This window comes from Grampus griseus (assembly GCF_964374135.1).
Source record: "Grampus griseus genome assembly, chromosome: 10".
In the NCBI taxonomy this organism is placed as follows: Eukaryota; Metazoa; Chordata; class Mammalia; order Artiodactyla; family Delphinidae; genus Grampus; species Grampus griseus.
The window spans coordinates 97,523,065-97,538,313 of record NC_139004.1 but is presented as its reverse complement, the minus strand read 5'-3'; the positions used below and the strand labels follow the sequence as shown (position 1 = coordinate 97,538,313).

The 15,249-nt window shown below is 55.1% G+C and overlaps 1 protein-coding gene across 1 annotated transcript in view; it reads left to right on the top strand.

Moving 5' to 3' along the window:
* ATP2B2 (ATPase plasma membrane Ca2+ transporting 2) overlaps positions 1 to 15,249 on the top strand; it is a 129,550-nt gene that overhangs the window by 93,677 nt on the left and 20,624 nt on the right. The window contains exons 13-16 of the mRNA XM_082662855.1: positions 2,423 to 2,664; positions 3,621 to 3,855; positions 12,160 to 12,339; positions 12,521 to 12,608. Coding sequence (XP_082518981.1) covers positions 2,423 to 2,664; positions 3,621 to 3,855; positions 12,160 to 12,339; positions 12,521 to 12,608 — 745 coding nt within the window. The remainder of the gene's footprint in view (positions 1 to 2,422; positions 2,665 to 3,620; positions 3,856 to 12,159; positions 12,340 to 12,520; positions 12,609 to 15,249) is intronic.

Sequence of the window (15,249 nt, the reverse complement as noted above, 5' to 3'; positions counted from 1 at the left end):
GAGACTAAGGGGCGTACTTTGAATTTCTTTTCCCAAACATCAGAAAGGGGAAACTGTCAGATTCCTCTGCTTCCAGATCAAATCCCACCGAAGAGCTTCGGTGTGGGGAGGCTTCCAAGGCCCGTGATGCCTGGACATAGTTGAACATGGCATGGAGCAGGGAGGGTGTTCTAAGGCTTGACCCGTGGCCCCCAGACACCCTCTGAGGGATCTGCAGCTCTGCCTTGTTCTACCATCCTTCACTGCCATCCACCATCCACTTGAAGGAGTGGGTTGATTTTTCTCTCAGCTAGAAATCATCTGCTAGAGCCTCTCCATTTTACAGATGGGGAAACTGAGGACAAGAGCTTAGGGTCTAAGGGTATGTACGCCTAGGTCGATGCCCATGACCCGACAGGGCTCGGGTCTGCTCCCAGGGCCCGAGTCCTAACTGTGGATGGGGCAGTTGGCCAGGGACATATCCTATTGCCATCCTGCCCCCCTCACAGCCAGTCCATGCAGCATCTTCTAGACTCCGTCTTCTTCTTGCCTGCTGCTCTTTGGAACAACACGAAGGGTTCCTGTGCAAGGCTGGCCTGAGACCCACAAAGAGCCCCTCATGGCGGGGTCGGGGGACGCAGAATGCTCATGGGTATTATTCCTCTTCAGTATCTCTCTGGTCTTTGGGTTTATCCGTGGTGGCTTTTACCACTCCCAAAGCCAGCTCCACCTGAGTCGCTGCACGTTAATTTTATACCAGTGGTCTGAGTGTGTGTATGCACGTGTGGCGGCTGCCCATGGGAGGTGAGTTTACCTGCCTTATGAACTTCCCTCAGCCGCCTGCCAGTCCCACCATTAGCGCCCACGTGGAGGCGTCTCGTTCTTACCTATTCGCCTGTGCCTCCCGCACCCCAGAGTGGCCTGCGTTGAGCGATCCAGCAAACAATGAGTAAATGCCTACTGTGTGCCGGGCTCTGTGCTGCCCTGAGAACCCAGGGGGGAAAGAATACAGCAACTCCTACTCGGGGTGACAAACCCACAAAGCAATTCTCAAAGACAAGGAAATATCTGTGCTGGTCCTTAAAGGGCAAGGAGGAGTTTGCCTGGCAGGGAAGGAGGAAGCAGGGGTGAAGCCACAGAGGCATGAAACAGCTCGTGTTCGGGCAGCCGCACGAAGAAGTGAGAGGCACTGGGGAGATGTGGTCGGTGGTTTGACTGAGGCTCAGGGCGGGGGCTGTGGCGTCCAGTTAAAAAGAAACGAACTAACGCTGTGAGTGGGGATGACTCTCAAAAATTGAACGTTCCATGAGTGAAGTAAGCTACGGAAGAATATGTACAGCCTCCTTACATGACGTTTTCAACATGCAAAACAGTGCTGCACATATGTACGTTAGGTCAAACTACATGAAATTGCCAATGGCTGGCCATTGTGACGTACCAAAATAGCAGTTGCATTTGGTTCAACCTCAACTGAAGTCACAAGGGACATTGCATCCAGAGCACAGAATACTACCCAGTCATGCAAAGGAACACGCTCCTGACACACGCGACAGCTTGTCTGCATTGCCAGGGGATTGTGCTGAGTGAAAAGAAGCCCGTCTCCGAAGGTTACATACTGTATGATTCCATTTATATAACATGCTCAAAATGACAGAATCATGGGGCTGGAGAACAGCTTAGTGGTTGCCAGGGGCAGGGACGGGGAAGGGAGGGAGGTGACTGCAGTCACATAAGGGTGGCACAGGGAGTGCTGTGATAAACTGTTGTGTGTCTTGATGACGGTTGTCACAGGAATCTACATGTGATGCCATTGCTCAGAACTAAACACACACACATACACACACACACACACACACACACACAGAGAGTACACTAAAACTGGTGAAATCTGAATCCAGCGGGTTAGATTGTATCAGTGTCAACATCTTGGTTGTGACATTGTGCTACAGCCATACAGGAAGTGAGCACTGGGGGAAACGGGATGAAGGATGTATGACATCTCTCTGTGTTATTTTTTATTGCCTGTGAAACTAGCACTATCTCGAAATAAAAAGTTAAAACACACAGGGCAAGGATTAATGCCAAATTTAAGTTAGAGTTTCTTTCTGGGACAAGGGGTGCGTTATGCAGATGCGTAGGGGTATATAGGGGGGTTCAACTTTATCTGTTAGGCTTTACTTCTTAAAAAAGAAAAATCTGAAGCAAACATGGCCTAGAACTAAGGTTCTCCAGAACTGGAGGGTCTGGGCACACATTTTTTTTATCATTCGGTCACAGGTTTATGTTTGACATAGTTCATAATTTTTAAACAGCTGATCTTGCTTAATTCCCTTCAAACAGAGCCCGGATTGGGTCTGGGACGCAGAATCCTAAGGTGGGGGGGAGGGGTGGCCCCACCCACAGGCAAGCGGCAGCCCGGTGAGCACCCCGCCTCTCCCCGCAGCCCCCGGATAAGGAGGGCGCCCTGCCCAAGCAGGTGGGCAACAAAACAGAGTGCGGCCTGCTGGGCTTCGTGCTGGACCTGAAGCAGGACTACGAGTCTGTGCGCAGCCAGATGCCGGAGGAGAAGCTGTACAAGGTCTACACCTTCAACTCCGTGCGCAAGTCCATGAGCACCGTAATCAAGCTGCCCGACGAGAGCTTCCGCATGTACAGCAAGGGCGCTTCGGAGATCGTGCTCAAGAAGTAAGCGGTGCGGGAGCGGGGGGCGGGGCGCGGGGCGCAGGCACAGGCCGCGGGGAGGGGCCGGGGGCACCCAGGGTCACGGGAAGGGCCGTGCCCAACGCCCCGCAGCAAGACTGCCTGCACGTGCCCTCCCCCAGGGCTTTTGCTACTGTTTCCTCTTAAAGGTTTCTGCAGGGACTCCTCCCTCTTCTCCCTAAGTCACTGGCTCATCAGGAAGTTCTTCCCATTATCCCTGTCAGAGCCCCCTCACGTCACTTCCCTGAGCGTAGAGTTGGTAGACGGCGTGACTTTTCACTGTGAGCAGGTGTCCTCTGACTCCAGGTGCCAGAAGTAAGCCTGGAGAACTAAGCAAGTCAGCCCCCCTCTCTGGGCCCCAGTTTACCCATTTGTACCTTGAGGGGGACTCAACCCTGGTCACACATAGAATCGCCCCAGGGAGCTTTTAAAAAAAAACCCACTGATTCCTGGACTCGCCCCCAACAAACTGAATTGGAACCTCTGGCGTGGGGCCTGCAGTGTGTGTGTGGTGGTGGGTGGGGTTATTCAGTGCTTTCCCAAGCCATCCTGATGCGCAGGCAGGGTCAGGAACCACTAGCGGAGGTTTCATGCCCTCTGAAAACCATTTTCGCTGTGGAACTATTTTTTTCAGATGAAATCTTGTGGAGATGAAACAGAGCAAAGTAGATCTGCTCTTGCTGAAATGGCCTGGGGCAGATATTACAACAAGGCCGCCTGATTTCTTTTTGGCTGGTCCTGATTTCATCCCTGCCTGGGGCCCAGGGGCCAGGACCACCCCTGAAGCATTATGGGAGATGGTCTGGACGAGCCCTGGATGACCAACCACGGCCAGTGGGACGTCCGTCACTGGGGAGGTGGGGGTGAGCTCCGAGCCCGTCGGAGGGAGGGTCTTTGGGCCCTTGGCTGGACCTTACCCGGCCCCCTCCCACCTCCCCCAGGTGCTGCAAAATCCTCAACGGGGCGGGTGAGCCCCGGGTCTTCCGGCCCCGCGACCGGGACGAGATGGTGAAGAAGGTGATTGAGCCCATGGCCTGCGACGGGCTCCGCACCATCTGCGTGGCTTACCGCGACTTACCCGGCAGCCCCGAGCCCGACTGGGACAACGAGAATGACATCCTCAACGACCTCACCTGTATCTGCGTGGTGGGCATCGAGGACCCCGTGCGGCCCGAGGCAGGTGCCCCGCCGTGGAGCTTGGGGAAGGGGGTGAAGCTGGGCGTCCAGCCTGCTGGGTGACCTGGAGTACGTCGCCTCACCCCTCTAAGCCTCAGTTTCCCTGCAAGGCCCACGGGGTCTTCTCTGTACCTACTCCTAAGCATTCAGACTCTTAAGGGTAGCGTAGCCACACTTACCTGCTTGGGACATGGGGTGCAACCCACAGCCTGCCAGCCAGCGTTGCTCTACCGTGAAGGCTGCCCTGCCCTAGAAGCCTCAGAGGAGCCAGGATCTCCTGTCCAAACCCATAGGCCCAGATTCAAGGGTCCCTGCAAAGGAGACACCCAATAACAAACGTTACCACACTCAAGAAGACCCCAAATGTGGGCCTCCCCATCAGCATTTAGAGTTCTCCCCATCCAGACCAAGTTTACCGGTTAGTTTTCCCTAGTGATGTAGCGGGCAGTCTGCCTCTATCAGGTTTCCAGGGGAGCAGAGCTGGAAAGTTAACCAAAGGTCAAATTCTCAAGCAGAAGGGAAGGGGCGGGTGACAGCACCCCCTCCCTGTAAAGATCGAGAAAAGTGATGTAATATGTGCACCTACTGGGGTGCTCAGATGACAGTGGGTCTTCAGTCTCCTTTAGCTGACTCTGCATCTGGGGGGAAAGCCAAGAATTCAGTGCCGGGAATTTGCAGGGTTGGGGAAGGATGGGACGTGCGTGGTCGGTTGAGCTGCCCAGGCTGGGAAGAGGGTGTGGGAAGAGGAGAGAGCTGCCTCGAGTCTCCGAAACGCTGCTGTGGGCAGAGCTCGCTCGCTCACGCTGGGAGCCCGGGAGGCAAGGCACAGGAGGGGCTGGCCTCCTCTTCCTCGAGGACTAATGCTGCTGGGCCCAGACTGGCCTTGGCAGTGGGATTTGGTGATGCTGCCCCTTGGGACTGTTTCTGACCAGGGTTCTTGGCCCCCTTAATCAATATAAATTGATAGGAGGCCATACAAGAAATTCAGGCAAGGCTTTATTGGGGCTCCTGCTGCAGCAGGGGGGAGTGAGAACAAGTAACAGGTTCCTTTGCTCTTGGCTCCTTCTGTGGGGTGACGGTAGGGGTGTGTCCAGGGGTCGGGCCGAAGGGGGGGCTTAGGTGGTCTGCCCACCCCTTTGGTGGTGCTGTGTGCAGGGGGCGCGCCCATTACCCTGCTTTTGCTCCCGACTCTTGGGAAGTGGCAGTTGGGTTCTTTTGGTCTTTTTTGTATCTTGTTGTCTATAATTTGCCCCAGCTGGGCATGCACGCGGTTATTTTTGGTCGCTTATAGTTTCTTTGTATGTCGTTGCTCGAGGAGACGTCTGTCCAGGTGCAAGCACTGCAGCAAACGGTCCCAGGTCCCAGCCTGTCTCAGGACCACGTTCCTCCACCAAGGGCAACTTCAGTGTCCCCCGCTTACCCTGATACCATCCTCTGGGGCCTCTGGCTGTTCCCTGCTCCTCCTGGAGCCTCCATGTCCCCTTCTTTCAAGTGAAAGGGAGCAGGCAAGATGCCCTCCAAGCTCCTGGCCCCGCTGTTTTAAGACTGCATTCCAAAGACTAAGTGAAAGTTGAAGGTCACAGACGTGGACTTTCACATTTAGACAGCAGGGAGAGGGGTCAAAAGTGTGAGTTCGGGCATCAGATAGACCTGGGATTTTGAGTCCCTTGGCATTACGAGCTGTGTGACCTTGGGCCAGTTACATAACCTCTCTGAGCCTCCATTTCCTCATCTGAAGACTAGGGACAATAATAGTATTCTACACACATGCACACACACACACACACACACACACACATGCCTCCTCACTCCCACCCGAAGCCTAAAACAGCAGGGCTGGGAACATGTTCAGCCTATGTCGGAGAAAGGGAGCCTGGTTCCAACCCCAGCTCTGCCACTAACAAGCCACTTCTCCTCTCTGTGCCTCAGTCCCCTCATCTGTAAAATGGGTGGTCGGCCTGGGGGCCCCTCAGGTCCCATCCAGCTCTAAGGTTCTGAGCCAGCTGCCTGGGAGGCTTACTCTCATGCCTTTCTTTGCTTCCCTCCGTCAACACATCCCTGTGGGTGACCTTCTCTCTCCCCTGGGCTCACCCCGGGATGTGGTTTGGAAGCTGTAACTGTGTTGGAGGGCAGGGACGTACTGGAGGGACACAGCAGTCTAGGGACATGGGTTCTCGTCCCGCCCCTGCCACTCCTTCACAGAAGACCTCCGGCGTATCACTGCCCCGGGCCTCAGTTTTTCCATCAGAACAATAAGAAAGTTGGACGTCAACAAGTGAGGGACACAGTGGAGTTACTGGTGATGCTGCCTGAAAGTATGAAAGCTCAGGGACTTCCCTGGCGGTCCAGTGGTTAGGACTCCGGGCTTCCACTGCAGGGGGCATGGGTTCTATCCCTGGTCAGGGAACTAAGATCCCTGCATGCTGCGTGGCACAGGGAAAAAAAGAAAAAAAAAAGTTTTAAAGCTCTGACCTGTTGACTCAGCATCTCCCGTGGGGTGGGGGTGGACACAGAGCCTCAGGAGACAGGCATGTATGGTTTTTGATTTGTTTGTTTTTTTTAGGCTTCGTGATATATCATCGCCAAATTCAAAAGGTTCGATAGCACAAACAGGGTGAAGTAGCCCCCCATGCCACCAGCAGACCCCAGTGACCACCTCCGAGGCAGCCACAGTCACCAGTTTCTCGGGTGACCTTTGGAGAGGGTCCCTGCCTCTGGTGAGCATGTGTGTGTATGTTGCCAGGACAACCGTGAGGCCGGCCAGAGAAAAAAATCCCCACCCAGACCGCCTCTAGGGTCCCACAAGCCTGGTCAGATTCATTTGCTGCAGGAAAAGAAACTCGGCCTCCCTCCCTTAGTTTCCCCGTCTGTCAAGGGAAAGAAGATCCTATTCCCTTCCTCCCTTGAGAAGACAAAGGACAGAACAGATAAAAACAGGGTTGCAAATCCCCCCTCCCCCAAGGTGCTAGAGTGGTGCATTTTCCAAGTCTGATGGAAGCCAGTGAGGATGAAGCCATCAGGAGAGCAGCGGCCTGGGATTTGCCGGGTTATCCGGGGGTGTTTGGAACCCTCGAAGTCACAGACAACTGCTGTCACCACAAACAACAGATGTTTAAAAGCCTTTATTTAATGAAAACAGGAAGCACCCATTTGCTGGCTGGTTTTCCTCAGTGAGAAATATCTAGGATAATTTTAGCAAAAGAAGGAATCTTTTTTTACAGCTATTTTATCTATGGGGAAAGCACATTTCAACCAGATCAATGCCTCTGGGGCTCGGGTCTTCATCCTCTCTGCACCCTCCCTGCCCGGAACAGTTAGATGTTCCATAGCTGTTCGTTGCATAAATGAGTGAGTGAAGCGATAAAAGGAAGGGCTGAGCAGCTGCAAGAGGTGTCCCACTGGGTTGGAGGGACCAAGGATAGCTTGCTGAACAGAGAGCATTTCATGTGCAAGATGGGAAAGATTTGTGACACACAGAGATTCAGGGAGAGAGGGCATCCCAGGGAGAGAGGGCATCCCAGGCAGAGGGGACAGCACAGGCAAAAGCATAGAGGTGGGGAGGGATGCTACGTGTTTGGGAACTAGTGAAAACCCTAGCTGGGTTTATGAGAGAAAAGGCTGGGAAGGGAGCTTGGAGCCAAACTGTAGAGGATTTGCATGTGCCCGTCCAAATCCATTCACCCGGGTCAGGCTTCGAGGGGCTTAAGCACAAAGGTGTTTCACAGTGACCCACATTGACCAAGCACCTACCCTGCAGGAGGCCCCTGAGAGGGTTCTGAGCGGCTGGCAGCCCCTGCCCTCCAGACCCACAGCCTAGTGAAACGAAGGTGTAAAACCTTCCAGAGTGTAAAACCGGACAGGACTGAAGCACGACAAGGTCGTCCAGTTAGGGGCCCATTGCCTATAAAGGAAGTGGAGTAACTCGTGGTGGCCAGGGGAGGCTCCTCCGGGGTTTCCAGATCTGTCCTGAATCCCCCCCACACCTTCAAGGCAGGTCACAGGCCCTTAATATACCTGATCCAAGGGTCACGGTGGGGAGCCCAGCCCATCCCACCGCCCCAGACACCTGCGCCCCCAAGTGCCGCACCCCCATCGCACACCCTGCATCTGTATCCTTCCTCTGTGTCCCTGTACCCACCCTGAAGCAGAAAGAGCAAACAAGGGAGCCCGGGGTCAAGTGTCTTGCCAGCCTCCTCCACCCACATGTCACCAACCTGTGCTGGCCCTGAGCTTGGTGACCTTTGCTGCTGTCACAGAATTCTCCAGCCTCAGTGAAGGGCGGAGGCTATCACTCCATTTTACAGATGAGGAAACCAAGGCTTAGGTGGGAGCCCAAGGCAAAGCCCAGCCCAGCCTTTTGGCCCCTGAGCCCTCTCTCCACAGGGCAGAGACACTTCCACTGCACAGAGTAAAGTGTGGGGACCATAAAAATTAGCCTCCTCCTTTTTTCCTAGTCTGGCTTGTTCAGTGGAAGCCCAGAGGGTAGGGATTCCAAGCAGGCAGATTTCAACTTCCTGAGACAGTCTTGAAAACAGAAGTCTTCCTAAGACATGGCATCCATCACCTCACTCCCAGTTCAGAACTTTCCATGCCTCCCAGGCCTGAAGGAGCAAGGCCCTGACTCCCACACCTTTGGACCTGAAGCCCCTCTCCAGCTCCAAGGCCACCGGCCCCTACCCCACATCTTGCCTTGGCCTCAGCCACCCAGATCACCCGCAGCACTGTCTGCAGTGCCCTCCCCTTCTCTGTGTACCTCATGGGACAGTTGTCTGCAGCCAGGACCACAATGAACTGGTCATCTCTGCAGCCCCAGCATGGGCACAGTGCCAGGCATCAGAGCCTCAGTTAGTGTTGGCTGAAAAGAAGCAGATCAAGTATCCCCTCCTCCAGGAAGCTCCCACAGATTTCTTCTCCCCACACGCTTCCTTCTAAAGTAACAGTGTGCTCCGCTGTGCTCCCAGGACTCTTTGTACACATCTTTACCAAAGACCCTGTCTCTGTACAAGAGAATGGGTCTGACCCAAAGTAACTGCTCTCTTATCCGAAAAAAGAACAATTATGTGAAAGGGGGACTTCCCTGGTGGTGCAGTGGTTAAGAATCCGCCTGCCAATGCAGGGGACATGGGTTCGAGCCCTGGTCCGGGAAGATCCCACATGCCGCGCAGCAGCTAAACCCGTGAGCCACAACTACTGAGCCTGCGCTCTAGAGCCCACGTGCCACAACTCCTGAGCCCGCGTGCCACAACTACTGAAGCCCGCACACCTAGAGCCTATGCCCCGCAACAAGAGAAGCCAGCACAATGAGAAGCCCGTGCACTGCAACGAAGAGTAGCCCACGCTCACCGCAACTAGAGAAAGCCTGCACGCAGCAATGAAGGCCCAACGCAGCCAAAATTAAATTAATTTTTTAAAAACGGAAAGATTATGTGAAAGGACACAATAGACTTGTCCTACCTTAGAGCAGTCAGCCGTAGAGGGGTGAGCACCTTGTCAACAGAGGCAAGTAAGTAGAGGCGCTCTGACCATCTGTCAGGGATGCGTGGGAGGAGATCTAGGCAATGAGCAGAGGGTCAGAGTCATGACCCAGAGTCCCTTCCAACTCCAAGCATCTTTTAAACAAGCATAACCTAAATTCTTCCTTTCAGGGCAGAAGCCAGATGAGGTGTGTGTTCCCAAAAGAACAGTGGCTCTTTCCTGTCCCCTGGGCCAGGAGACAGCAGGGGGCTGCAGCCAGGTTACAGCCATTGTGAGGACATCGATAAATTATGTAAAGGGGATCTTGGACCTCCCACATCCCCACTCCCTCCGGCTCTATAAAAGGAGGTCACGTTTGGTTATGTGAGCAGCTGCCATGGCACGAGGCAGAAGCCTTGCTCACGTGGCCCCAAGCCCTGAGTGGGCCCCAGAAGGCTCCTCCCCAGACTCTGGAAATACACTGAGAGGAGGCCCATGATCAGCTCGCCCCGCTCCAGCCCTTCAACAACAGGGAGATCACTACCTGCCGCCACAGAGCCGGCCTGTTAGAGAACTCGGGGAGCTGGAGGGGCCTCCCCCAACCTTGACCTAGGCCCTGCCTGTGCCCGGCATTTGTTTCTCACTCCACCGCAGGATGGCCGTGCTCAGGAGTTGGGATTTTCTCTATCAGCGGCGGGGTGGAGGCCCAGAAAGGGAGCGGCACACAGGCTAAACCTGGGGCAGGTAGCTGGTGGTCAGGGTAGGGGCAAGATGGAAGAGGCGGGGCCAGAGGCAGGGAGACTGGGAAGGGGCTGGGCAGTGACCTCTGCTTGAGATTGTGGTGTGGACGGGATGTGGATAGAGGCAAGATACTTTCAGTGTCAGTTCTTGTTCTTAAAATTCCTGAGTGCAGAAAGGGACCGGTGGGCGTAAGTTGTCCGCAGTCAGGTTTTGGACCAGCGTTCTAACTCTTCGCACTCTTTGCTAGGGCTGCCGTTACAGAGTACCACCAACGGCAGAATTGCGTTGTCTCCTGGTTCTGGAGGCTGGAGGTCTGAGATCGAGGTGTCGGCAGGGTTGGTTCCTTCTGAGGGCTGTGAGGGAGGCTCGGCCGCGGGCCTCTCCCCCAGCTTCCGGTGACGAGCTGGCAGTCTTCAGCCCTGCTAGCACGTAGCAGCATCGCCCAGATCTCTCCCTGCCTCTTCCCATGATGATGTCTTCCCTGTGTGTGTGTGTTTCTGTCCAGATTTCCCCTCTTTATGAGGACACGAGTCACATTGGATGCAGGCCCACCCTAATGGCCTCATCTTAACTTGATTACCTCTATAAAGAGCCTGTCTCCAAGGAAGGTCACATTCTGAGGTACTGGGTGTGAAGAGCTTTCTGGGGTGGGGGAGGGAGGGGGCGGGGAAACGACACAATTCAGCCCGTGACACCTTTAAACTCTCTCAGCAGTGACTTGTCAGGGTCGGGGTGGAAGTGAGTTCTCAGACCCCAGGATGTGGAAGAGGAGAGTCGGATTCAGGCCCCCCTTCCCACCAGGTCTGAGATTCTAAAGTACTTTTAGTACAACTGGATTTTCTGCCCTTGACGTGTCCTCTCCCACTGAAGGACATTTTACAGCAAATACTGCCTTATTATTTTGTTATTTGTCACTGGGTGAGAATCACTTATTCAGTTGATCTGTGCTGTGTGTGAAGGGCCATGGCAGCTCCAGGCTGGTTTTTTTGTTTTGTTAACATCTTTATTGGAGTATAATTACTTTACAATGGTGTGTTAGTTTCTGCTGTATAACAAAGTGAATCGGCTATATATATACACATATCCCCATATCCCCTTCCTCTTGAGCCTCCCTCCCACCCTCCCTACCCCACCCCTCTAGGTGGTCACAAAGCACCGAGATGATCTCCCTGTGCTATGCGGCTGCTTCCCACCAGCTATCTATTTTACATTTGGTAGTGTATATATGTCCATGCCACCCTCTCACTTCATCCCAGCTTACCCTTCCCCCTCCCCGTGTCCTCAAGTCCATTCTCTACGTCTGTGTCTTTATTCCTGTCCTGCCCCTAGGTTCTTCAGAACCTTTTTTTTTCCGACTCCAGGCTGGTTTTTGCATCCCAATTGCTGGGCAGATCCAGCGCCCTGCAAAGTTGGGGGGGGGGGCGACAGCTTCTGATTGGCTGGGTCTGCTCTGGCTAAATGGCCCAGATGTCAGTCTATTATTACAAAGAGGGCAGTAGGCAGCCCTTACTTTCGCAGGGAGATGTCATGTTTTACACAAAGCCTAATCATTCACATTTATTCTAAGCCAATGTCACATTATATAAATAAATTATCCTAAAATGCAATGTCCTTCCCCTGCCCGCCCCCCTGGCAAAAAACTGAAAACACACAAACATATTTATCATTGAGTTTGCAGGAAATGTGCATGTTGATGAAGCAGGGACATGATCCTGTTCAGCAGTGGAGTGTTTTGTACTCTTGCCTGGGGCCATATCCAAGAGGATGTTTATTGTGGTCTTTCTCAAAGTCCTTGTCCAGGTCAGGATAGCCAATGGTTTCATCTTAGGATGCAGTATCATGGGTGATAGGTGGTGGCTGTCTGGGACACTGCAGAAAAGAATTGTGAGACCACATCAGGGTTTCATCAGAGGGTGCTGTGATCGATTAACAATGCCTACCACGGCCACAGGAAAGGAGGAGATGCTCTGTGTGCCATCAGTACCTCCTGGTCATCTAGGCCCCTTACAGTGGCATTGCCTGTGAGCAGGGCTCACTCTGGAATCCGTGAGGGCAGGGAGGGCCTGCACGAGATGACGTCCACTCCATGGCACACGCCCTCCCACCCAGGTCCCGGAAGCCATCCGCAAGTGCCAGCGAGCAGGCATCACTGTCCGCATGGTCACCGGTGACAACATCAACACAGCCCGGGCCATCGCCATCAAGTGTGGCATCATCCATCCTGGGGAGGACTTCCTGTGCCTTGAGGGCAAGGAGTTCAACCGGAGAATCCGCAACGAGAAAGGGGAGGTATGTGGCCCAGTGCAGAGGGTCCTCAGAGGGCAGGGCTTTGGACGGGGAGCTGGGAGGCACGGGCATGCATGAAGCCCCAGCAGCCAGCCAGTGTGCCACTCAGAGCCCAGTGATCGAGGCAAGTCCCCTGCCTTCTCTCCCCGCCCCACCGACCCGCCCCTCCCCCATCCCTCTCCAGATTGAGCAGGAACGAATCGACAAGATCTGGCCAAAGCTGCGGGTGCTGGCTCGCTCCTCCCCCACGGACAAGCATACCCTGGTCAAAGGTAAGACTTGGGCGGGCACGGGCAGCTCTGAGGCCCAGGCGCCAGGCCTCCCCGGGCCTTCCTGTCCTGGCGCCTTCAGCTTCTTTCCAGGATGGGAGGGGCTCCTGCCTGGGGCTCCCCGCACCTGGGGACGCCCCGGGAGGCCTGCTAAGGGCCACAGTGAAGTAAGGAGGCAGTGAATCTGCTCCCTGGGCCCCACCTCCCATGGGCAGCAATGGGATTGCCTATCCAGGGGCCAAAAGTCATGGCCTGAGGGCTGAATGGGGCCCACAGACAGTTTATCTGGGTGGTGTTGAAGTTGTTCAAGTTGAATGACTTTATACAGACCCTGCTTCCTCCCATCTGATGCCGTCTTAACCACTGCTGTCTGACACTCTGCCCATTTCATTTACTTATGTTCTCAGTCTGGCCCCAGAGCTTGTGAGTTTGAGACCCTTGGTCTGCCTGTTCTCTAAGGATGCTATCTGACATGTGTAACCAGGACGCCGGGAATGGGCTGTCCTGGGAATAGCAATCTGAGAAATGAGCCAAAACCCAGCGTCCTTCTTCCCTGAGTCCCTCCAGGGAGAGGGCACACCCCTCGCTGAGCTCATCTAGCTGGTCAGATGCTGGGCACTTTCAGAGTCCCATAGGCCTGGGTTTAAATCCAGACTCTGCCCCTGCCCTGCTCTGTGGCCTTGGGCAATTACCCAGCACCAGGGCTCAATTTTTCCATCTGTAAAATGGCCGTAGGGGGAAGGTTTCTGGCTGAGGTCATCCCTAGGGCATCTTGGATTCCTCTCCTAAAGGTGCTGCCCAAAGACATTAAGGAAGGCAGATCTGGCCTTGGAACAGAAACACAAAGCCCCAGAACCACAGATACCCAAGCAGGAGACCACCCCCAACCCATCCCCAGTTCCTGTTCAATCATGCACTCATTCATTCACTCATTCTCTTGATAAATGTTTACTGAGGATCTAGTATGTGCCAGGCCCAGGTCTTGGCCGACGTGGTCCTCCCGTTTTGGAATTTGTGGTCCAGGTTTTATCCAGCAGACATTGAATAGGTGGTTTCCCTACGTAGAGCTAAAGGCTGCACTGGTGGGAGAGAAGGGTGATCTGGGCCCTCTGCCGGCCTCTAACTCGAGCTGGGGGGGGTGTCATATTGCAGGCCGTGGAAGGTGGGATGGGGGGCCAGGGGGAAGGGCCTGTGTTTCAGGCAGGACAGGGAACTACACTATGAAAGCCCAGAGGCAGAGATTTCCAGGCACTGTCAAGGACTTGAAAGAAGTTCAGTTGGCTGGGCTGGAGCCTCAAGCGAGAGAGAGACAGGAGGAGGCGGCCAGAGAAGGGGGTGCCGGCATCAGATCACACAGGGCCTTGAACGCCAAGCAGCGACCTGCACAGTCAGCCCAGGTGGGGAGCCGAGGGAGGGCCTTGAAGGGGAAAGCGCCCTCCCTGCCGCTGTGTGGAGAGTGGCCTGGAAGCAGAGGGCCCACCAGGACTGTCCAGCTGTGAGCGGTGACACCTGGGCAGGGGTGGTGACAGTGCAGGTGCACTGGAAGGGGACGGGTCTGAGAACTCTTTGTGGGCAGGAGGGGCCTGGGCCCGGCGATTGTTCAGATGGGGCGGAGGGATGGGGGAGAGGGGAGTCCAGGATTGCTCAGTCTATACCTGCTTGAGAGCCTGCTGCACAGTTTACAAGGGGGCAGCTAGGTGTCATGAGTCGCGCAAGGGACCAATTTGAGGGGAAACTGATGCCCTTGCTTTAGGAGGCCGAGCTGGAGGCCCTCTGACATCCAAGTGGAGATGTCCATGGAGTCAGGGCTCAGGAGAGAGAGCTGGCCCCCGATGAAGACATAGGTGGGGTGTGACAAGTGGGGGTAAGCAGAGGAGCTGCTGGACCCAGGAACCTTCCACCTGAGCGGTGAGCAGAGGCTGAGACCTGTCAGCGGGTCTGTCACCAAGAAGAGGCAGCCAGAGGGGTCGGGGGACAAGCAGGCCAAGGAAGGAGGCCTGCTGAGGGGGGAGGCGTGGTCCACGGTGTGAATGGCTGCTGAGAGGTCCAGAGATAGGACAGGAACCATAGGAGTCGGCCACAGGGAGGTCCCTAGGGACCATGCACTGCGGGGCGTGTCAGCACTGGTGGTGGAGGAAAGAGGTCTGGGGGAAGGGGCTCTTGCAGCTCCCCCCTCTATCGGAAGCCGTAGGAGAGCTGGGCCAGCCTGGGGAGCCACAGGGGAAAACAAGCCCCCTCCTTGCCTCGGAGAAGCACCCAGGAGGGCCCAGGGAACCGGCGGGGTGAAGGCCTCAAATGCCAAGTGCACAGAGATTGGATAATCCGGGGCAGCAGAACAGCTTGGGGGAGCGGCCAGGAGGACTTCTGGTGCACACGTCCTGAAGCCAGACCTTGAAGAGGGTGGAGCTCTGACCCTTGCAGGGAGCTGCGGGGAGACAGGGTCTGGGGGTACAGTGCCCCAGGTCAGGGAACCCATTCCCTCCTTCCAGAGGCTGCTGCGGTTTGCCAATTGCAGGACACACGTGTGGGAGCAAAAGTGACCTGATTAGGGTGGGCGGGGGTCCTCAGGGTGTCACAAAGGCTTCCCAGGGAAAGCAGTATCCGGGCTGAGACCGGGTGACTGGGTGACGGGACGGCTGGCCCA